This window comes from Dasypus novemcinctus, chromosome 12 (assembly GCF_030445035.2).
Source record: "Dasypus novemcinctus isolate mDasNov1 chromosome 12, mDasNov1.1.hap2, whole genome shotgun sequence".
Classification (NCBI taxonomy): Eukaryota; Metazoa; Chordata; class Mammalia; order Cingulata; family Dasypodidae; genus Dasypus; species Dasypus novemcinctus.
In genome coordinates this window covers 80,003,341-80,027,140 of record NC_080684.1, presented here as the reverse complement: position 1 = coordinate 80,027,140, position 23,800 = coordinate 80,003,341, and the positions used below count along the sequence as shown (strand labels likewise).

The 23,800-nt window shown below is 39.3% G+C and overlaps 1 protein-coding gene and 1 pseudogene across 6 annotated transcripts in view; one reads left to right on the top strand and one right to left on the bottom strand.

The window, feature by feature from the left end:
* CCDC38 (coiled-coil domain containing 38) overlaps positions 1-23,800 on the top strand; it is a 45,038-nt gene that overhangs the window by 17,105 nt on the left and 4,133 nt on the right. For 3 of the 6 annotated variants that reach the window (XM_058308565.1, XM_058308564.1, XM_058308563.1), the window contains 11 exons: positions 138-202; positions 2,360-2,523; positions 2,646-2,726; positions 5,044-5,207; positions 7,176-7,274; positions 9,409-9,463; positions 16,937-17,006; positions 17,480-17,631; positions 19,004-19,139; positions 22,360-22,551; positions 23,378-23,583. In XM_058308565.1, the coding sequence (XP_058164548.1) occupies positions 138-202; positions 2,360-2,523; positions 2,646-2,726; positions 5,044-5,207; positions 7,176-7,274; positions 9,409-9,463; positions 16,937-17,006; positions 17,480-17,631; positions 19,004-19,139; positions 22,360-22,551; positions 23,378-23,583 (1,384 nt within the window). The remainder of the gene's footprint in view (positions 1-137; positions 203-2,359; positions 2,524-2,645; positions 2,727-5,043; positions 5,208-7,175; positions 7,275-9,408; positions 9,464-16,936; positions 17,007-17,479; positions 17,632-19,003; positions 19,140-22,359; positions 22,552-23,377; positions 23,584-23,800) is intronic. The other 3 variants (XM_058308566.1, XM_058308567.1, XM_058308568.1) reach the window with 3 other exon arrangements.
* Positions 10,684-11,482, bottom strand: LOC131280637 (ras-related protein Rap-1A pseudogene; annotated as a pseudogene).

Genomic DNA, 23,800 nt, shown 5'->3' with positions numbered 1-23,800 from the left:
AGAAAAAAATTCATTTGAAAATATGTTTTTTAAAGCCCAGATTCATACTGTGTGCAATAATTTAATTATCTTTTTTTTATATAACGTCTTTGACAGATAGTATACTAAGCCTAAGTCTATTTCCATTTTCTTTAAAGGTTCAGACACCAGAAGGACGGTCCATGAATTTATTAATGATCAGAGAGACAGGTTTTTTCTTGAGGTAGTGAAAGTATTTTTCTTTTTCCTCTTAGCCAAATAGAAAACTTGCTAAGTAGCACTGCCAAATGTTTACCTTGACAACATCTTATGTTTCCTTTACATGCCCACGTCTGTCTGCTAGAGAGATTAGTTTGTTCACTCAACAAATATTTATTGAGTGCTTACTGAGTGTGAAGGAGTGAACAAAATGAAGACCGTGCTCTCAGAGAGCTTAAGTTTTAGTATCCAGACAGGCGACCACACTTCCCATAACCTAATCAGGAGATTGTTCTAGAGCAGTGGTTTTCACACTTGAGCGTGCATCAGAATCATTGGCAGGCTTGTTAAAACACAGATCCCTGGACCCGGGCTCACTGTGCTGATTCCGTAGGTCTGAGTATGAAATGAAAATTTGCAGTTCTCGGGTGATGCTGGTCTGGGGAATAGAGCACACTTTAACAGCTGCTGCTCTCGAGGGTGGCTGACCCTGTTTCTCCCTTTTTCTCAGTTCTCTCCCCCATGACCAGGACAGCAGCAAGAAGCCCAGTTTAATCCAGAGACCTCCAGAGTATTGGATGAATATGGTGAACATCTAAACAGGGAAACTGAGTACATCCTTCCAAATTGTGAAAGAACTTTGGAATCCTTCCAGCTTTCCCTATACCCTCTAACCCTGGAAAGGAGTGGCCAGGTCCCAGCTGGAGGTTTTTATAAAAACAGTGGTTGCTTTTCTCCTGCTATTAAGAAACTTTAACTAGAAGTAGGCTATAACTGGAAAACATGATCATTTAAAATCTCTATACATGTGGTCATTTACCATAGATGAAGCACAGACACCAAACACATAACAGTGAGAGAATTCATTACAAAACAAATAATAGATCTTGTCTGCACTTCTTTTGTCAAGTATCTAATCATGCAAAGAAGATAGTCTGTCTTGATTAAAACTTTTGATGCTAATGAGTAAATGAAAATATATTTGACTTTTCATAATTTCACATGACATATTTTAGAGTACAAATCTAAGCTAGTTAACACTTTCATATGCTGCCAACTGCAATCAATATAAAAGATCTCACTTTAAGAGCGATGTAGTTATAAATAGAACTTGATACCTTTATTTGTTAAATATCATTCCCTAGGTTTGAGTCTGAGTTTATCATAAAATCCTGCTGACATCACTGTTGTCTTAGATATTTTACATTAGGACAGATACACTAGGATTTCAATACATTTGTACTAAATATACTTTCTCCCCCTTCTCTATTGTCTTCTTCCTGCCTCCCAATTTGGTGAGGCATCCCAAGGCCATTGAACTTCCTATTAGTAATGAACAAAGGAGGCTGCCCATGAATCATATACTCTCTGTGACTGCAGACTTAAGAGTCTGCTTATCTGAGTCCACTTATCAAAAAGGCTTATTATTATTCAGGGCATCTTTCTTATTTTCTGTGGCATAGTTGGAACTTGAAATACCCATTTTTTTAAAAGTCAGGTGGTTATTTTATTTACTAAGAGTAAACATCATCAATTAATGTTGGAAATTCTAGACATGGTACATACACTTTTTTTTAGGAGGTAACAGAGATTGAACCTGGGACCTTGTACTTGGGAAGCAGGAGCTCAACTACTGAGCTACTGCCACTCCCAGTACTTACTCTCTTAGCAGTCATACAAAGTGCCCATCCCCTTGCCCCTGTCCTGGATAACTGATTCAGAGGAAAGCATCTTAGGTATAGCAGGGTTGGAATCTGCTTTCTCCCAGCTCCTCCTTTGGAGAAGTTGTTGATGGTTTTTGTGGATGTGGACAGCCCAATTTCCCAAAGCTCAGAAAGTCATGGAACAGGATTGTGGGTAATACCAGATGGACCTGCTCTTTTGGGTGATTTATAGCTATTTTTGATTTGTGGAGCATTTGCCATTTTGAAACAACATTGAGCCTCTTCATAAAGGTGGGAGAGAAGAATTAGTTTCCTCTAACTGTGCCCCAGACAAAATTCCTTCATGCCATAAAGACCATATCCCCAAGATCTGGTCATAATACTCTTTCTAATACAAATAATGTCCTACCATGCAGATTATTTCTCTCTTTTCTATGAGACAGTAGAAATGTAGTAGAAAGAACTGTCTGAAATGTGGGGTAATGGTCTTGATGCACTTCTGTTTTCAATATTCCTAGTTTTCTCTGGCGACCAAAAGAAACACAATTAAAAAGTATGAAAGGAGCATAGCATTGAAGGAAAGGCAACTCAGAAAAGCAGAAAAAAAGCTCCAAGATGACGCAATGGCTTTTGAAGAGTTCCTTCGGGAGAATGACCAGAAATCTGTAGATGCTCTTAAAATGTTAGTTTCTTCCCTCTGGCCAAAACACACTCCCTCCCTTGTTGTTTGTTTATTTGTTTTTCAATGGTTTAGAACACTGCACACATCAAAACAAAAACTAACAAATCTCTGTTACTTTTCAGTGCAGCACAGGAAACTATAAACAAACTCCAAATGACGGCAGAATTAAAGAAAGCCTGTATGGAAGTACAGACAGTGAAAAGGTGATGGCAGGGAGCAGCCCTCTTCGTTACCAGATTCCATGCCCCAGTCAAATCTGTTTGTGCTCAGCAAGATTTCAATGGCAATAATCCTTATCAGCTGATAATTTCATAAGAATAACCAAACTTTTGAAACAAGTAACCCATCAGGTTCACCAAGGATTGCCCCTGCTGGGACCCAGAATAGGATAATGGTTTCTAGATATTGAAATAAATTAGTTGAAAAGAAGCAAACCCACACTTTACCAGCTCTGAACTTGGTAATAATTTTACAACTGCTGAAGACTTAGAATTATCATTGGCAGTGTTTTTTATATTTACACTTATTCTTAATTGAACCAAGCAATGATATTAAGTGATATTAAAAACTGGAGTCTATAATGACAAAAATTGTAAGATCAAGAATTGGGATAAAATTATTATACCACCCACCCCACCCCACCCTTTTTTTTTTTTTTTTCAAACCTGAGCCATTTCCTCCAACTGGTCAAGATAAAACTTCATGATTCATTCTAAAACTTTCCTTTCTTTTTCATGACTGGATGCTTTACCTCACCTCTAGAGCCAAGTTCTAGACTTCTTATATCCTCAACTTTTTGAGGAGGGGCAGAAGAGCTTGTCTAAAATGTAACACATGACTGGGTGGTAGTTTCTTTGAAATCAACTGCTACTAGTAAAATATGTGTTCCAAACACATTCTGGCTTTGGCAACACTTTCTATTTTAGGAGCCTAAAGTTGACAGTGCTCCAAGGGGGAGAATTCACTTCCCTCCTCCATCCCCTAGAGTAATTAGAAGCTTATATCCATTTAATAAAAAATATAGGATTAGAGTTGCAGCCTCTACGTTTGCATTAAAGTATTACATTTTTGTACAATGGCCACCCATCTGAACCCTGCAAATAACTTTGCTGAAAAGAACTTGCCTGTTGCATATGTAGCTCATTGTCCTAGAAAGGTGTGAAAGAGAATGGAAAACAAGCAGAGCGCGGGATGCAGGCTTCTGCTACTTACTGCTCTCTTTGTGGGCTGGAGATGGCCTAAGCAGCTACTCCACTGCAGGTTTGCCTGAACATCTATTTCCGAAGGGAAAGGGAATTTATTCTGAAGTTTTTGCCTGGAAACTGTACAGTTCTCGCTAGTTTTCCCCCATATTCTTTGTAAAGTGCATCTGGGAGGCTTTCAGTCTAAAATAAAGTGGTGGTAGAGTGGGAGCTCCCATCATCATCTTTTTTTTTTTTAATTAAAAAAGTTGTGGATTTACAGAACAATCATGCATAAAATGCAGGATTCCCAAGTCCCACCCTATAATTAACACATTGCACTGGTGCAACATTTATTACAATTTGTTGAAAACACGTTTTTATAATTTTACTACAAACTACAGACTGTGGTTTAACTTAAGGTCCACTGTTAGTGTAGTGCATTTCCATAGATTTTTTAAAAAAATTTTTGTTCTGTTGCCATGTATACAACCTACCATTTCCCCTTTAAACCACCGTCATAGCAGGGTGGCTATGCAAATGTACCACTGTCTTTTGACTGGTGATTCATGAACCAGCCAGAGTTTACCGACCCTTGAATACCACTCACACCAGGGCTCAAGGAAGGCTCTGAAAGATAAAAAGTGTTGAAGCCTGGGACAGTGACATGGAGTAACACTGATGAAGGTATTGATGAGGCTATGAATAAGAAAGGCTCTGAAAGATAAGGGTAGTGGAGCTTCCTTTCAGGTGGGCCTTATTTTACACCTTGTTAACGTGATTCTGGTAAAGCCACATGGAGCTTGGGGAAGGGCTTGCTTTCCAAATCACTCAGTATTGTTGGAGAGAACTTGGACATTTGGGTCAGATAGACCCAGGTTTGAGTACTGGCTCTGCCATTTACTAGACAGCACATAGTAGATGCTCATTAAGTGTTTCTTTTCTTCCCTTTATGTAAGTACCATCTAATTTCTCTTTCTAAAACTTGATACAACGTTTCCCACAGAAATAATTAAGTAGTAGTATCAGTCTAATCTATGTGTGTACATCTTGGGCATTTAAAAAGTACAAACAACATTCCTACAGGTTTCTCTCTTCTCATCCCATATCTTATTAAAGCTTGTATTTTATGGACATTATTATAATTTTGTGGTTTTTTTGTCTTTTTATATTTCCTTTTTTTATTTTTACTTTTGTTTTTAGTTTTTTCATATTTATAATTTTAATAAGTAAATTAATATTCAAGTAATCAAGAGAATGAATTTTATAAAGTCATTAAAAATGAACATGCTTTCACACAGATATCATCTACTCATATCTTTGTTTTCTTTTGAGTTAGTGAAATAGCTAAAGCAGAATTCCTCCTTAAGGAATATATGAAATATGGACTTTTTTTACTGAAATTGTCTCCAAAACAATGGCAAGCCCAGCAAGCACTAAAGAAGATGCATTTATCAAAAAGTAAAGAAAATATGAATATAACACTTCCAAAAATATTAGAAAGTAAGTCACATATTCTGACTTTCAATAAGTATATATTCCTAATTCTAAAATATTTTGCATTGATGTTTGTTTGTTGCTTATGTAAATATTCAGAATTTCCATTTTAAGCAGATTCAGAACAAAGATTACCACTCTCTCAGATATGTTATTATATATGATTAATTTTGCAACTCAGGTTAATTCCAGATATAAGGGATAAGAATAAATACATGAAAAAAAGAGAGAAATACATCCTTTTTTTGCAGATGATATGATTGCGTACCTAGAAAACCCCCCATTAAAAAAAAGCATGAAAAACAACTTGATCTTATTATAAAAAGTAATCAGACTCAATGTCAATTTATTAACTTTATTAACCAATTAGAAAATATTGTTCAAGGAAATTCATTCTAAGAAAATAATGATAACCTTAATGTATGTGATCTAAAGACTTAAATAAATAAACATGCCATGCTTTTAGATAGAAAGATATTATACAGCTGCCAGTTCTTTTGAAATTAATGTGTAAGCTTTATGGAATTATAATTAAACATTAAAACATTACCAATTTTTTTTCAGGGAATTGGTTGGGGGCGGGTGAGAGAACTTTGCACAGTGATTCTGAGGTTCGTCTAGAAAAATAAATACCTTTGAAAAAGAGTAATGGGGGTTATTAATCCTTTAAAATTTTATGCAAGGTATTATAAACAGAGTTTCAATAATTAAAACAGGAGGGTACTTGGATTAGGAAGTCAGCTCAATGACCAGAAATAGATCCTATTATATATAAAAAATTTAATCAGTGATAAAAGTGGGGCCACAAATCAATGAGGAAGGTATCCAGGAATAGCAGCCATGGGATAACAAGACTAGACTTACTCTCCGGCCTGAAGAAACTGAAAAACTAGATAAATATATTTAACAATGGTTTTCAGATCTTGGATGTTGGGCAGCAAAGCACAGTGATTCCTAGAGAGGGAAAACAAATGAGGTGAGCCCTGCAGTAGCCCAGTGTCCTGCCCTGGGGAACCTCCAGACACAACTAGGGAGATTGAGTCCAGTGGTCTCCCAGAGTTGAAAAGACAGAGCTATGAGTCTGGTAGGACAAAGTGCCCTGGGTTCTCAGCAGAGTATTGGAGAGGAGAGAGTGGCAGAGAGAGAATTAGAGATAGAGAGAGACAGAGAGATAGAGATGGGGATGGAGATGCTAATGGAGATGGAGAGAGAGATGGAGTGGAGATAGAGATAGATTGAAATAGATTAGATAGATAGATAGATAGATAGATCGATAGATAGATAGATAGATAGAGATCTGGAGATCTACAGTGTCTTCAGCTGAGAACTGATCTAATCCAGGGGAGGAGTATTTATACTGCAGAAATTGGAAAACTCTGAATTGGGAACATTTTTTCCCCCAAATAGCTGGTTGTTGACCATTTACCAGCGCACTACTTATGGCCCTATTCAGTTCCCATGTCTCTCACTGCTGAGTGTGGTTCAGTTAGATAATTGAGGGCTGTGATAATTAGATATTGAGCACAGTGATGACACTGGGTTAAAGATTAATAAACAGTAGACAACAGAAACAAAGCTAATGGAAAGGAAAACTAAAAATTGTTTGGGTTGACAACTTCAGAGTCACTCCTCCTGGACATGATATCTAAATACAGGTTGCTCCAAAACCAATAAGGCTCTCAGTCCAGAGGAGTGAATAGCTCACCCTAGCAGTTTAGGGGTTACGACAGACTGATGTTGGACGTGGAGACTTCCTACAGCTGGGCAGCCCAGTCCCCAGCCTCTCTGCGTCCACCAGAGACCAGCCCTCGCTAGCTGCAGAACACATTTCCTGGTCACAGGGTCTCCCTCTTATATTTCTTTCCCTGGAAGTTTTCACATTACCTTCACTCTGAGCCAAAGATCTCAGTCTTAGAAGTTGTGTTTTGTTTTGTTTTGTTTTCTCTCTCTCTCCTCTTTCTTTTCTATCCTTAGACTCATCCAGTGCAAAGAAAAGGGAGGACAACTGGAACCTAGAGGCATCCAGGAGGACATCACTTTCAGAAGACTCGCTTTCAGGAAAAGGCAGCCAAGGTAAACCAGAGATTTGGAGCTTCACTCATAAGAATGAGACCTGAGAAGGCGGCACCTCGAAGTGCAGGTGGAGGCCCTGTTAGCTAACCTGGAACACGTGGGCAGCGCTCACACTACCCTTAATCCCGAGGGGCCAGGAGTTCCCGGGTTCTTTCTCTGATACTATCACAAGTCTTGGAAGGGTGGATGAGTGGAGGAAGCTGGCAAGGTCTGGGAGGAGACCCCAGCATGAGGTGTCCCCTGGCGGACTGGCACTCTCCCAACATCCATCCTAGCTGTGCCTCCTCATTTCTTTGGCTCAGGCCCGACTGACCCATTGCCAGGGCCCAGCAAACCAAGTCATTTGCCACCAAGTGACGGTTATTGACTCAGGTAGATCTCTCCTCCCCTCAGTCAACTCTGAGAAATTCCTTCACTGCCAGGATCACCCTCTATCATACTCAGAGACCAGAGACCTCCAGTGCTTTAACATTCTCGGTGGCCAGTATTTGGAAATCAGCAGATATCACAAAAAAAATAAAAAATTTAAAAATCTGACTTTCTGTCTTCTCTGGGAAACCACAAGATCTGAAGTCTGGGGCCCAGGAGGGCATTTCCCATGGGAGGGGCCTGCTCTCTCCAGTTGCTCTCGTCTCCACGAGGCCAATGTCACTGGTTTGCCTGCCCGACTCTGTAGCCATTTGAGTTTATGACTCCCATGCAGGCTGACTTCTGGTGACTCCTTGTCTCTTTTCTCCTGCTATCAACCATCAGATGTATTTAGTAGTAATGGTTAAGCTCAGCAGTGCAATTTGCCTGCCCTGGTGGGTATAAGCCTCTTCCCTTAACAAAGTGAATTAAGCTTTCACTGCTTTGGTGACTGTTTCATTTGTTCTTTTGGGTCATGAGGCCAGTTTAGACCCAAATTATTTAGAGGAGATAGAAGGAGTGAGTGATGATGTCAGTATTCTCTTTAAAATCTTGTAGAAGTTACTCAATTTAAATCACAGCCCTGAATAATACTTTTAGTAATATGTGCTCAGGTGTCAGCTTAAACGCTAACATGGTAATTTATGATGGTGATGGGATCCACCTGGTCCTTCACCCATTTTTCCCTTCCTTTACTCTTTCACCATATATTTATCAGAGGCAGACAAGGTGTCCAGAATTCTTTAAGATCCTGAGTACAGAAAGATGAACTGGACATAGTTCTGCACCTCAGAGCTATTCAGTACAATTGGGGTGAGTGATGTTGTAGTGTTAGATAGTGAGAGTTCTGGGGGTAAAAGTCACACAGCCAATCTCCGCCTAATGCATTAGAAAGAGTCTTTCTACACAAAGTGATATTTGATCTGTGTTTTGAAATATGAATAGGAGTTTTCCAGGTGGAGGGTAGGGAGCGTGAGGCCTACTGTGGCTTCAGGACAGAATAGCATAAAGAGTGGTGAAGAGTCTGGAAAGCATCAGCATGAGGAATCATGGTTTAGGGGTCCTAGGGTAAGTGGATGAAGAAACCAGAGGCCAGGTTTACCCACTTCTCAGTTTCTGGTGGGGTTGGACACTTATCTTGACTAAATGTGTGTGTGTGTGGGGGTGGCAAGTGCACAGATGATTTGTGTGTTGCAATGGTCAGTTTGACCACAAGGTGTAATGATTGACAATACCCATCATTTTTATTTTCTCTCTTGACAAAAAAATCTGTGATTACAGGGGAGCTGATGTGCCTCGGTGGTTGAGCACTGGCTTACCACGTACGAGGCTTGAGTTCAATCCTCAGCCCTGATACCTCAATAAAAAAAAATTTGTGATTACAAATATATATGACTGGATAAAAAGAGAACCATGAGACCAAGCGTCATATTTCACCATATATGTTCCCAATATTTGACCTTTTAAGAGTTGTATTGTGTTTCAGGTAATACCCCTATCCCCCAAATAGAGGGCCTTTGATTTTGTACTTATGCTTGGAACCCAATTTCAGTAGAGTAAAATTTCTATATGATTATCATTCTAATAACAAAGAAAGATTAGTGGGCATATCCAGGCTGAAAAATGAATATCTTGCACTGAACGACAAGGACCATTTCTAATTATACGCTGTTTCTTTTCGCCGCCACCACCAATGACATGGACTTCACTGGAACATCTTGAACAGGAAAGCAGCCCAGGAAGCGTTTCAGTCTAGAGAAGAGGAAATCACCCACGTCAAAGTACGGTACATAGTTGATTACCTGTCTTGGAAAGTGTGAACAGTTTTTAGGAAATGAGTTGTTTAGCCCTTCTTCACACACCCCTTTGTTACAGGCACTGGCCGTAGTGCCTGCTGTTCCCCTGTGCTCCTGAGGGCCTGGGCTCTCACAGGCCTCGGCCTTCGTGGATGAATGCCTGCAGCTGCTATTTGCAGAAACTGCCTTCCCCCTGCATCTTGGGTCCCTGACTCTGAGAACCCACTGCCCCGTTGTTTATTAAGCTACTCTGCTGACCTGTGTGTTTGCAGTTTCACATCATTCAAAATCACTGCAGTAGGTCCATAAAGCATGTTGTTGTTTTTGTTTCCTCCCTTATTGGATTGTTGATTCGTTTATATTCAGTATTGATAAATTGCTAGTTATCAGCCATGGCTATACCAAGAGAGCTTCAAGAAGCTGTATGGCTACCCAAGCCCCACTCCAGGTCAATTAAATCAGAATCTCTGGTGTAAGGTCTGTTTATTTTTTTATGTACTTAATTTTACTCATCCATAAAAGCTGTAATTTAATCTGAAATTAAAACACAAGAAGCAATATTAGAGTTGGTTTAGTATATATTTTAGCTTGGAAAGCCATAGAAATCACTTATTGTGGGTTTTTATTTTCTATGAAAGACTCATTTTTCCAAAGCATTATGCACAAACAATTTTAACTAGAATAGAATGACAGAGTGACATTTCATAATTTAAAAAATACAAGTTGAAGCCAGTGACTCAAAGTTATCTGCAATGAGTTGAGGGGAAATTTCACAGCCTATATCATTACTGATATAAAGTATAATGGTTCACCTTTTTAGTGCTTGACAGGGAATAATCATGGTAAAAAGGTCAATATGAAATCATTTGAATATAGTAGCAATAGCTAACTTTTGAAATGCATCTATGGTCTTTTGTATAATCTTATTAGAGTTGAGTATATTTATTTTCACATCTGTTAAAACTGCTATTGCAAATGAGAAATACTATTGTCTTATTTTCCAAGAGATATACACAGAGCAGTTGTTGTTTTTTTCTCCAGGGAACTTTTGCAAACCAATATAAGATCTAAATTCTTCACATATAATGTATAAAACAGGAGAAGTCTCTTCAGATTTATTTTTTGAAGTCTGGAGTGCAAGTACTTCCCCATTAGGCAATAATTCTTCATTCCTGTAAACTGGCTCAGAGCCGCTTATTCTGGGTCTAGAGCAGCAGACATTTCTTTTTGGCTCCCTTTCCACTGCTGTTTTTCTGTTTATATTTCATAAACTATACATTTATATTTCATAAAATATATCAACATTTGTCTTTGACTTTGCAGAAGATTGTAAAAAGGCACTGTTGCCCTATTGTCTTGCTAAATTCTGAATCTGTTTTTTGCCAGCTACTCACTCATCTTCCAGGTCACATTTATTGCCAACCAAAATCATTGGCATATCTTCTGGGCCCTTAACTTGTAAAATCTGTTCCCTCAGGTCCTGTAAGTCATTACATGTGGGCTGAGCTGTAATAGAATATACTAGTGCAAACTCTTGGCCATTCTTCATATACAAATCCCTCCTCACTGTAAATTTTTCTGTCCCTGCTGTATCTGCGATTTCGAGCACACACTGTTGGCAAACTACTTCAGTTTGCTTTCTGTAGAAATCTTCTCTTGGTGGATCATATTTTTCAACAAAAACTCCCTGAATAAATTGAACTGACAAAGCAGACTTCCCCATGCCTCCTGAACCAAGGACCATAGCTTCTACTCAGGCGTGGTGTGATCTTTTTAAATGTTGACAATACTCTCAGTCCAGCGCCTCCTCCAGTGCCTCCTCCTCCTTTTTTGTAACAGTGGCCTCCAGGGTCTGTTTTTTTAAGATCCCAGGTGATTCTAATGTGTAGCCAGGCTTGAGATCCAACCCTAAACAAATAGTTGGATTGTGGCCTATTTCAAGTGTGGGCCACTGACCGGCAGCCTCACGTGGAGCTTGTTAGAAATGTAGATACTTGAGCTTCACCCCAGACCTACAGGATCAGAATCCGCATTTTAACGAGATCCCTAGGTAATTTGCAGGCACACTGCAGTTGGAGAAACCTGGTCTAACCACTGTCATCTCTAACCCAGATTCATCTTCTCACAGCATCACCTTGATCACATCGTTCAGTGATTCCCATTGTCCATTAATAAAGTTCACTGCCCTTAGGGGTCTTTCTGGGCTTTCTAAACTGGTCCATCCTTCCCTTTCAGGCTCATTTCCCCTTTTATGTATATTCTGGTTCAGCTGCATCAAAACAATCCCTCTTGCTCCAAGAAATCTTCATTATTATTGTCTTAGAGTTGTCTAGGAAGAGAATCCTCCACTGAATTGCTTTTGTACCTTTGTAAAAAATCAGATGAGAATATTTCTAGGTTCCCTATTCTGTTCCGTCGATCCATGTGCCTATCCCTCCACTAATACCATACAGACTTGATTTCAGTGGCCATTAGTCTTGAAATAAGGTAGACTGATTCATCTAATTTTATTCTTCTTTTACAAAATCATATTAGCTATTCTAGTTCCTTTGCCTTTCCATATATATTTTAGAATATATCTACAAAAAAAAATCTCACTGGGATTATGATAGGAATTGCATTTAAACTTATATATCAGTTTGGGGAGGATTGACATCTTGACTATGTTGACTCTTTTAACTCATGAACACAGTATGTCTTTCCATTTATTTAGATATTCTTTGGGTTCTTTTATCAGTCTTGTGTAGTTTACAGCATATAAATCCTGTCAATGTTTTGTTAAGATTTATATCTAAGTATTTCTCTTCTCTCCTAATTTTTGAACAGTTGTAAATGGTATCAAAATTTTAATTTCTGTGTTCAATGCCAGTATATAGAAATCATAATTGATTTTTATATTTTTATCTTATATCCAAAGTTACTGAACTTATTTATTCCCTTTTCTTATCTTATTGCAATGGGAATACTTCCAGTACTATATTGAATAAGAGTGGTAGGAGGGAAGCAGACGTGGCTCAACTGATAGAACATTCACCTACCATATGGAAGGTCCAGGGTTTGATACCCAGGGCCTCCTGACCCGTGTGGTAAGCTGGTCCATGTGTGGTGCTGCTGCATGCAAGGAGTGCCTTGCCATACAGGGGTGCCCCCGTATTGGAGGGCACCCCACAAGGAGAGCCACCCCGTGTGGAAAAAAAAAAAAAAAGAGTGGTAGGAGCAGACATCTTTGTCTGGTTACTGATCTTAAGAGAAAAACAGGGAAATGACTTTGGCCCAGAAGTTAGGGCGTCCGTCTACCACATGGGAGGTCCGCGGTTCAAGCCCCGGGCCTCCTTGACCCGTGTGGAGCTGGCCCATGCGCAGTGCTGATGCGCGCAAGGAGTGCCCTGCCATGCAGGGGTGTCCCCCGTGTAGGGGAGCCCCACGCGCAAGGAGTGCACCCATAAGGAGAGCCGCCCAGCGCGAAGGAGGGAGCAGCCTGCTGAGGAATGGCGCCGCCCACACTTCCCGTGCCGCTGACGACAACAGAAGCAGACAAAGAAACAAGACAAAACGCAGCAAAAAGACACAGAAAACAGACAACCGGGGGAGGGGAGGGGAATTAAATAAATAAAAATAAATCTTTAAAAAAAAAAAAGAGAAAAACATTTAAGATTTCACCATTAGCTGTATTGCTAGTTGTAGCTGTTTTATAGATGTAAATGCTCTTCATGACATTGAGTAAGTTCTCTCTTCCTATTGCTCTGAGAATTTTTATTATAAATAGTTGTTGAATTTTGTCAAATGCTTTTTCTGCATTGATTAATATAATCCTGTTTTGAGTTTCAGTCTGCTTCTTGAATTTGTAGGTCTATGCCTTTTATCACGTGGGAAGTTTTCTTTATTATTTTTTGAGTTCGTTTCCTGTCCCACCCTTTCCTCTCTTTCTAGGACTGATGACATAAATGTTAGATCTTTGGATATAGGCTCAAAGGCCCATGAAGTGCTGTTAATTTTTTCCCAGTCTCTGTTTTGTTCAGATTGGATAATTTCTATTGTTCTATCTTCAGGTTCACTGACTCTCCTTTGTCTCCTCCGTTCTGCTGTTGAGCCTATCCATTGAGCTTTTAGTTTGGCTATTGGATTTACACTTTTTAAATTTCCACTATTTTTTCTTTACATCTTCTACTTCTTTGCTGAGACTTTCTTTAAAAATTTGTTTTAAGTTGTTCATAATTGCTCATCAAAATATTTTTTATGATGGCTGTTTTGAAATGTCAGGTAATTCTGACATCTCTTTCAACTTAGTGTTGGTGTCTGATTATTGTCTTCTTTCATTGTGACTGTTCTAGGTATGACAAGGGATTTTTTTTATTGAAGCCTGGTCATTTCAGGCACTATTTTATGAGACTATGGATCTTAGTTAAACCTTCTGTGTGGGCTTTTTTCTTTTGACACTACTCCAGTAGGGGAAAGGGGTGGGACCACCTTGTTATCGCCAAGTTGGTAGAAGTTCAGGTTCCACTTGGCCTCCATTGATGCCCAGGGGAGAAGGACTCCTTACTGCTATCGGGGTTAGGAGTTCAGGCTTTCCTGCCTCCTTTGATACCACCCTGGCTGGAAGAGTAGAAATGCCTTGTCAACACTGCCCATGTGGCCTCCACTGACGTCATGGGGTGGGGGTGGACTAAAATACCTATCTTTTCTAGTCATTAGGCCTCATATGATACCACCCTGGTGAGGAGTTGGAGGTGGGAGGGGGAGGTAACCTGTTACTGCTGAGGTGGCGGGGTAGGGGGAAGTAGAACTTCAGGCTCCCCACATGTATCTATCCACACCCACATGGTATCTATTGACAGGGCTGAGGCTCTTATATCTACACATCTGCTATAGGACCTAGCATGGTGCACGTAGTAATAAACACTCAAATATTTATTGAGGGAAGTAGTGAAAGAATCAGTAGTCAGAGCCAACCCACAGTAGAAATGGCTCCCTGTTCAGTAGCGGTTGTATCAGCATGTCCTTCACTTATTTGTGGAATAATACACACAGGCACATTCACAGACACACACACAAATACACACACTAACATGGACATGCAAACACTGCATTTGCTTCCTCAGAAAACCTATCACTCTCATAGTTTAATTTAACAAATATTTGTTGAGTGCACTTGGGGCCCAACAATAAATAAAAGACAATCTCTGTCCTTAGGGAGCTTACCATCTAGTGAGGAAGACAGACTATAGCATGACGATGCCCTTGGAAAGATAAGCTCAGGTTGCCACACCCATGCAAAGAAGGACTCTTAACTCAGACCTGAAGTGAGGGAGTGGAAGGGTGAGGGCAGCATCAGTGGACACTCTCTAGAATAGGTGACATCTAAGCTCAGGCTAGTGAGAGCAGGAGAAGGTAGAAAGGAGAAGCTCTGGAAAAGCCGGGGGCTTTCTGGCACAGAGGTGGCAGTTCGTGGTTCTATTCAGAAGGCGGCCATTGGGGGAAAGAAGGAGAGGCTAGAGGGTATCTTGCCATCAGCAGGTAAGCAGGGATGCCATCCTAAGGACTTTATGCTTTGTCCCAAGGGACCTGGGAGCCACTGAGGGTTTTTAAGCAAGAGTGTGATGGTAACACGATCAGATTTGCATTTTAGAACAATGGATATGGTAGCATTGTAGAGTAGGAAATGGAGGGACATAAAACTAAAGGTAGAGGGCCTAGTTAAGAGTCTGTTGTCATAATTCAGTTGCGAGATAATGAACTGCCTAAACCAGAGAGTGGGAATGAAGAGGGAAAGACCATGGGATATACCAGGAAAATGGCTTTGACAGAGCTTTGAAAGGCCATTCTGAAGATTGGTGGAAGCGTGAGGAAAAGTGAGTGGTCAAGAATAACTTCCACTCACTTTTACTCACATTTCCCACTCACTTTTCCTCACGCTTTGGATAGAAGAGGAACCCAAAATTGTTACAAGACTTTCAGAGAGGTGGGAGGAGATTGAATAGAAAGTAAGGGCACTGTCTCCAAGAGAAGAGAGGGGTAGACAGTAACGTCAAAGTCTTTCTCAGCGGATGCTTCCCAAATCTTCATCTACTTTAACTCCCCCCCCCCCATCTTCAGTTGCTCAAAGGGCAGCAGGTGGTTATCTGTCCTCTTAAACTTTTTTTTAAAGATTTATTTATTTATTTCTCTCCCCTCCCCCCCTCCCACCCCAGTTGTCTGTTCTCTGTGTCTATTTGCTGTGTCGTCTTCTTTGTCCGCTTCTGTTGTTGTCAGCGGCATGGGAATCTGTGTTTCTTTTTGTTGTGTCATCTTGCTGTGTCAGCTCTCCGTGTGTGCGGCGCCATTCCTGGGCAGGCTGCACTTTCTTTCGCACTGGGCGGCTCTCCTTACGGGGCGCACTCCTTGCACGGGGGCTCCCCTACGCGGGGGACACCCTTGCATGGCAGGGCACTCCTTGCGCGCATCAGCACTGCGCATGGGCCAGCGCCACACGGGTCAAGGAGGCCCGGACCTCCCATGTTGGTAGACGGATGCTCTAACCACTGGGCCAAGTCCACTTCCCTGTCCTCTTAAACTTAACATGAACAAAGTGAAAATCTTTTTCTTCACTCATCCCTAAGCCAGTTTTCCTCCGTGCTAGTGGTAACCCCATTATTCCATATGCCGAAGTCATCTTTGTCTCCTCTGTTGAGCCCAGTAGTCCTTTCTCTTCTGGGTTCCCATGATTTTATTCTTCCTGGTCTCTCTAGAGTCCCACCCCCCACCCCACCCCCCGTCCTTGCCCCCTTTTACTCACTTTTCTATCATCACTACCCTCCAGTGAAAGTGTTAATTACCTAGATCACACCTAAAGTCACCTTACTCTCTCTTTGCCTCTTTAATATCCCAAATTCTCCTTCTTAAAGGATTTTTCTAGAACCACTTTCCAAGGCATATAATTATTCTTTAAGGGTGTACCTCATTGCCTATGTCCCTCAACCAACATTTCCTCAGTCTGATGGGAAGATGATTTTTAAGAAGAAACAAAATCTGCTCTTAAAAAGACAAATACTCTCTCACTTAGGGATGTTCAGAAGACTGTGGTGCAAGCTTTGTTTTGAGCACTGGGACACAAATTTAGTTCCTTTGTGCATTAAAAGGGACAAAATAGGTATAACAACGTAGGTTGCCATGTATTTCTTTTTTAAAAAGTTGCGTTGCTTTGTAGATACATCTCAGATAATTGGTACCATATGGGATAGCCCATCGTGTGGTCTCACTGGACTGTGTATGTCAGCCTTGACTAGGATGTAATCTGATTTTCTTTTGTATACTCATGGAACCCATTGGTTCCTGCTATCAGTATTTCCCCAAAAGGCTTAACAGGGTATTCAGAATAACTAGTTTAGAATCAGCTTGCAAAGGCAATATAGAGATTAAAGCATATCTGTTGGCAGAAAATGGCTCAGACATTGACATGTTTTCTTTTTTCTTTTACAGTCCCCCTGAAAATAACAATTCAGAAGACAGTTTGGAATTTATTTTAGATGATGATACAGACTATGCTTTGGTAGCCAGTTTATATTTCTTGATTTAAATACTTTGTTTGGTGAAATATATATACATACCCATTTCTTTTCCAAAATTAAAAAAAAATTCTATTCTAAATATTCTAGAAATAGTTTCAGGAAATGTGATTTTGGTACTGTTCCCCAACTGTATATATAATCCATCTATGTCATCAGACAGTTCATGAAAAATAAATGTCTATATGAAGGTAATAATTCAAGAGACATGTTACCTACTGTCTTCCTACAAAAATAGCCATTTTAAAAATTATGATTATTTTATTGGGCCTTGGCAAATGTTGGGTAGCAGGAGAGTAAGATAACTTTGTGTCCAGCAAAACAACCCTTTATTACTGCTGCTCACACTTATAATCAGAATGGTATTCTTTCCCTTCTTGGTATTTTTCTAAATAAGTCACATGTGCATAGCTAGAATATTTCAAGTGTATTATATTTTTCATTGTCAATTGATTAGGAACCAGAGCTTTATTTCAAAGAACCAGAGGAGTTACTTCAAGTTCTCACAGAGTTGGAAGAGCAGAATCTTACATTGGTACAATATTCCCAAGATGTAGATGAAAATCTCGAAGATGTAAATAAAAGAGAAAAAGTTATACAGGACAAAATGTAAGTCATTCAAAATAAGCAGCTTTATTCTAGTAGGTGATTTCTAACCAGAGACTGGTTCCAACCCCCTCCTTGTGGTCTGTCTGGAATTTAGGCAAGGATATTTATTAACAGTAGTTAACACTGCCAGGTGTAAAAGGTAGAAGCTCTATTTTCATAGAATAGAACAAGTGTTAGTTTAATTTTCATCCCTGTCTTCCTTTCACTTGTCATATATTTTCCTAGCTTAAAAAAAGTTTTTAAGTATATTAAAATTTTTTTTCCTAGCTAGCAATAGTGAACATAGTTTAAAAGAGTAAAAAGTATTAAAATGTCACCTACTGTCTTAATTTTTGTTCCGTGTAGTTTTCACCCTATTAACTGGCTAGCTGTCATTTCCTTAATCCAGTCATGCTTTGGATGAAGTGCTGATGAGTGCATTTTCCTTGGCTACAACTGTCGGCAAAATGGTTCTTTCTTGTGATTAAATATCATTTTATAATGTACAATTATCACAGCTATTCTGTCAGGGTAGGTAAGCCTGAATGACTTACAAAATCCCTTCCTGTTCTAAAATGTTACGACATTTTTACAATTTTGAAAAATAATTTCAAGTCTCAGAAAATCATTCTTTACATCCTCCCGTTACAAATAAAATGCATAGAATCTTTTTCGGAATGGTTTTCTGGGCCATAACGTGGTAATCTTGCTAAACAAAACTTCACAATACTTTGAATCTCAGAACCCCTTACTTTATTGAGAATCTCAGTCAACCATTGCCATTCCTTTGTCCTTTTTATCCTTGCCCTCCTCCCAGTCGTCACAGCATATGGCGTCCCGATGCCTGACAATATGACTTGCAGGATGGAGGTGAGGAGTGCGGTCAGGTGAAGAAAGATCTATAGCAGAATCTCTCTCTAGAGAATTTATATCAGGATCTCTAGGAGATCACATCACAACCTCTAACGGGTCTTTATCAAAATTTCTAAGCAGGGGTGTCAAGGGTTGTTTTTTTTTCCTCTTGACTCCCCAGATAGTCTGATTATCAGCCAGGTTTGAGAAAATTGACACAATAGATGACATCAATTGTGTTAGGTTGGGTTCCTAACACCTCACCTCTGCAACTCTCTCCAAGGAAACCACAAAAATAGGGAAAGGGAAGAAAACGCCTCCTGAAGGAAGTTAAAAGCAGCGTCTGTGCATTTATTTTTCTCATTTCAGCTTGAATAGTTACATGCAATTTGGCAATATTTATTAATGTGGATTCATACTTTGTTTGCAAAGATATAGGTTGTTGACATCTGATCTGGGAAGAGTACTGAAGCTCCCAACTAATGGTTATTTCACTAAACCACAAATTATACACAAGGGTCTCTTTCTTCTTTTGCAATAGAAATACGAACATAGCGTTTCTTTTGGAGCACAAGGAAATGCTTAAGGCTAATTGTTTGAGAGAAGAGGAAAAAGCAGCAGAACTGGAATTAAGGTCCAGGCTATTTAGTTTTGGAGAATTTAATTCAGAAGCTCAGGTAATCATTCTTTACCTAAGATATTTTTATTTTGGTTCATCATCATAATAAATTGAGTTCTCTGTATACTAAGCATTTGAATGGGGAGAGTTAAAGCAAACCACAAGTCCCAGATTGATTGTAGAGGGGGAAAACCAGCTTGGAATTGTCTCGTCAGTAATAGTCAATTGAAAGAGAAAGAGAGAGAGACAAAATAGTAAAATAGGTAGATTTTAGGTAGGTAGAGATATAGATAATAGGTAGGAGGTAGATAATAGATGATAGATGGTGTGCAAATCAATAAAGAGGTTCTCTTAAAACATTGCTCTAATTATTACAAAGTATGATAGTGAGGCTAGCCCCTATAAATGCATTGTTAAAATCAGAGTGCATATACATCTAGTAGTCAACTTATTGTGACCATTTTGGTGGACATGGAAGGGACAAGTAATTATCAGAGGTAGTACTGAATCAACACCGAATGAAAACTATGCCTTTAGAGTTTGTTTTCATCCTGTCTGGGCCTGCGTAGATTAAACCCTTTGTTAGAATGCCTCTGACATACACTAGAATACTTACTTATGTCATGTTTGTTTCTCCCAGCTGGAATCAAAACCCCTCAAGGGCAGGGGGTTGTCTTACCATTTCTAGTAAACCCAGTTTAGTGTGCCCCTAAAGTAGGTGCTCAATAAATGTTTGTTGAATGAATGATTAGATTAGTTTTCAGACCTACAACAAACTCCAGCTAATACTGTTTTCCTTGTACAAACCCTAAGTGAAATAAAAACCCAAAGGTAGTATATAGGGTTAATATCACATTTCTGGTTGTGAATTTGATTTTCAAACAGAGGTAGATTTTGGGAAACTGTCAGAAGATGTGTCCTTCCATATCTATGTGTGGGCAGGGTTGCAAAAAGCAAGAAGCTGTCTATGGCTCCCTCCTGCCCACATTTCCTGGGTGGTATAGCACCCCATGTTAGGGGAGGATGGAGTCATACACTACTTGAGCAAGAAGTAAGATGACAGCTATACTTCAGTTCTTCATCACTGTTTTGAATAATCTGAAGCTGGTTGACATGCAAGATGTCAACTAAAGCAGAACTGTATCTTCCTTCCATCCAATTTTGGGGGAATTATGAACAAGAAAGTGGTGATTTCAACCCTCTTAAGCTTTGAGCCAACCAGATTCCCTAAGCAGGGAAGGTAAACTTGATTTGAAAATTATCTTTAAAAAGCTTATCCATGAAATTTTGGTTGCAAGTGTAATTTTGTCATTCAAATATTGTGTATTCTGAGAAAAGGGGACCAATAACTCATAGTGTCTCCTAGAGATGTGAAATGCTGGGGTGGGGAAGGAAAGGTGGAGCAGGAAAATTGGAAGGGGATAAGTATTTTGTTCTTAGAATTTTTCCACTTTCCAATCTCAAAATGTGAAAATATAATCTTTAATTAATAAATAAACATCTTTGCACCTATTTTTTATATTCATGTTATCATGGCTATTTTAGAGCAATGGTAACTGTAAAGTAGCATTTACTCTTAAAATTTCCTCACTCCTAACTTACTTAATCCCCTAAAAACATTTTTTCTTTGATTCAATATTTTACTTTTAAAATAAAATTTTAAATCTGAGTATAATGTAATATTGAAAAGTACACATATCACAAGTGACATCTCAAGGAATTACTTCAAAGTGAACCCACCCATGAAACTACTCCCCAGTTGAGGGCACAGAGCTCCCTCAAACCCCATTCCAGTCTCTACTGCCCCTCACAGGGGACCACTATCCTGACGTCTATCACCATCAGTTTTCCTCTTTTTGAACTTTATATTAATGAAATATAAGATGCACTCATGTAATAATGTCTGACTTCTTTCTCACATGTTTATGAGATTCATCCATGTTTTTATGCAGCAATTGTTCATTTTCGTTTCTGTATGCTAGTCCATTGTTCAATTAGCAGAATGTTTTCATCTCTGGTTTTATTGTTCTTTTGCACAGGATGCTGATCAAATTCAACTGGGAGAGTTGTTTAAAGTCAGCAGAATGTGCCATGGACTAGAATTACAGAATGATTAAATTGGAAAGGACTTCATGACATCTAGGCCTCTCTCCCTTCCCTGGCTCCTCTACCTCTATCCAGTTTCAGACAATTATTCCTCTAAAACACTGCTCTGATCACATCATTTCCCATTCACTGTTGGAAAGGACCCAAAATTCTTATTCTGGTATTTAATCTTCCGTAATCCTGCCCCACGGAAAAGCAGGAGCGCCCTGCAGCCTCATTGGGCAGCCTCTCCTCTGAGGTGCTCTGGGCTGGCCCTGCCATCTGGTGGTGATCCCAGCGATCAGGTGACACTTCACTTGTTCCCGTCATCAGTAATTCGTGCCTTGAACCCCATTTTCTTTGCTCTGTTGGGCCAAGCCCTCAATCTTTTTCACGATTTATACATGAATATCTTCTTTAACCCTATCCCCTGCTCCTATTTCTTGTCCTGTTCTTACCTTATTATCTTAAGAAAATATTACTCCTTGACTTTCTCTGTCCTGACAGGGGGAACATTGAAAAAAGAAAAAGACATCCTGAAAGACCACTACCCTCCATCTCTAAAGTTCTTTCTAAATGTTCAAAGGTGTCCTTCAAAAATTTCCATCAACCTCTGTTCTCATATCAAAGCTTTTTCTCAAAACCAGCATCCTGTATAATTTTAAAAATTGTTTTTCTGCTTTATTTAATGACTCACACTGCAGCAATATTGTTTTCTCCTTCCAGTATACACTATTGCAGCCCCTTTGTGGGTTACTTTTGTTTCCTTTTATATTTTTCTGTTATTTCTCTGTATTTTCTGAAAAAAATAGTTAACACATTATTTAAGAAACAGAAAAAAGGGGGGCTTTATGGTAATTCGGACTTTTTTTTCTTTTACATTTTTTGGTATTTTTTTCCAAGTTTTCTAAAAGGATGTGTTTTTTAATGTAAATGGGAAATAAGATGTGTTACTTTAGAAAGTGAGAAAAAATGGGGCTTAGTGGTAAATAGGACCATTAGAAAGCTTGTTCAACTAGGAAGTGGGAAGACGTTTCTTATAAGTAAACCCTTGCTATCAGATCTTTGTTTCTAAGTGTCGGTGGCTTTCCAGGAGCTCGTGGTTCTGAGGGATTTGCCACTGCTCTAGGAGTCTCATCTACCTTTAGACTGTCATTTGTCCTTGGCTTTACGGTGATTCTTATCTTCTTAAGCAGAAGCGGGGATTGAGGCAGGATGTTACCTGGAAAGCGTTTTACTTTGCCCGGAAGTTTATTGATCATCTTTTAACTGTGCATGATGGGCCCAAAGTGAAGAGAAAGGATAACGATATTCTTACAGGCCCAGACTCTGTTACTTACCAGCTCAAGGATCTGCACGGACACTTAACTCGGCGCAGTAGCAAGGTACAGGGATCAGCAAGGTTTGCCCTAAGTCTCTGCTTTCCACTCCAAGAGGATGACTAGAAATACTGCAATGGCTTCCCAATGGGAAGAGTGAAATAAACTTCTTAAGAGGCTTTTGTAGGCCAACCTGGGAATCTATTTGCTTGAAACTTGTGTGTGTGTGCGTGTATTGTTGTTTTTTCGCCTCCTGGAGAATGCACACAGTCATTTATTCAGCAAACATTTATTAAGTACATAGTTGTAGGCAAGGCATTGTGGTAGGTATAAATGTAAGCATAAGAAGTAGCTCCTGCCCACCAGGTGCTTAAAGTCTAGAAAGGATATAAGGCATGTATACAAAAAACTATCTTACAGGATGATTATAGCTTTAGCAGTTATAATACAGTCATAAGCTAAAAAAAAAAGGTGGCAGGCCCACATACTGTGCTGTAAGGAAATGCATCAGAAGAGCAAATAAGGTTTTAAAATGTTTATGTTGCCTCTACTTGAATGCTTAGGGAATTGGACAAAAATCTCAAGCAAAAAAGATATATTCTGTTTCACGATTACTTTTTACATTTAGAATGAAATACATTAAAATAATTCAGGGTGTTACTATAGAAGTGATCTGACTATAAATTATAATAAAGATTAAATATCGCTGCTGCATTTTCTCACTGTTCTGTCTTATTATGTTCTCCTTTTTAAAAATGAAACATTTAGTAGCATAGAAAAGCCTTTCATTGTAATTTATTATACTAAAATGGTATTTTATATTTATTGAATGAGCCACCAATTAGTGATTCGATGTTATGTTTTCTGCTCTTCCTTTTCTTCTCAATTACAGGAAAAACTGATAGACTCTCTTAGTAAAAAAATCAATCAAGTGTACAGGGTCTGTATTGGAGATGCTGAAGTTGGCAGCCTAAACCCAGTACAAAAACTGGTAAAAGTGGAGTCTCGTCTGGCAGAATTGAGTGATCTCATTGAATCAGTTCCCAAAGAAAATGTGGAGGCAATTGAGAAGCTAAAACAAAAAGAACGGCGGCAAAAGTACGATGTCTTAAGATATAAGTATAGTGATATACTTGAGGCAATAAGCAGCTTTGTTTTTGGTTGGATTTCACATTTAGCAAGTCTTTATCATATGGCAAGGGTTATGCCAAATGTTAGGAACATAGTGATGAGGAGGATCCAGCCAGCCTTGCCCTGCTCATTGGGCTTATATTTAGTGTAGGAGACACATTAATCCAATATTCCCATGAATAAA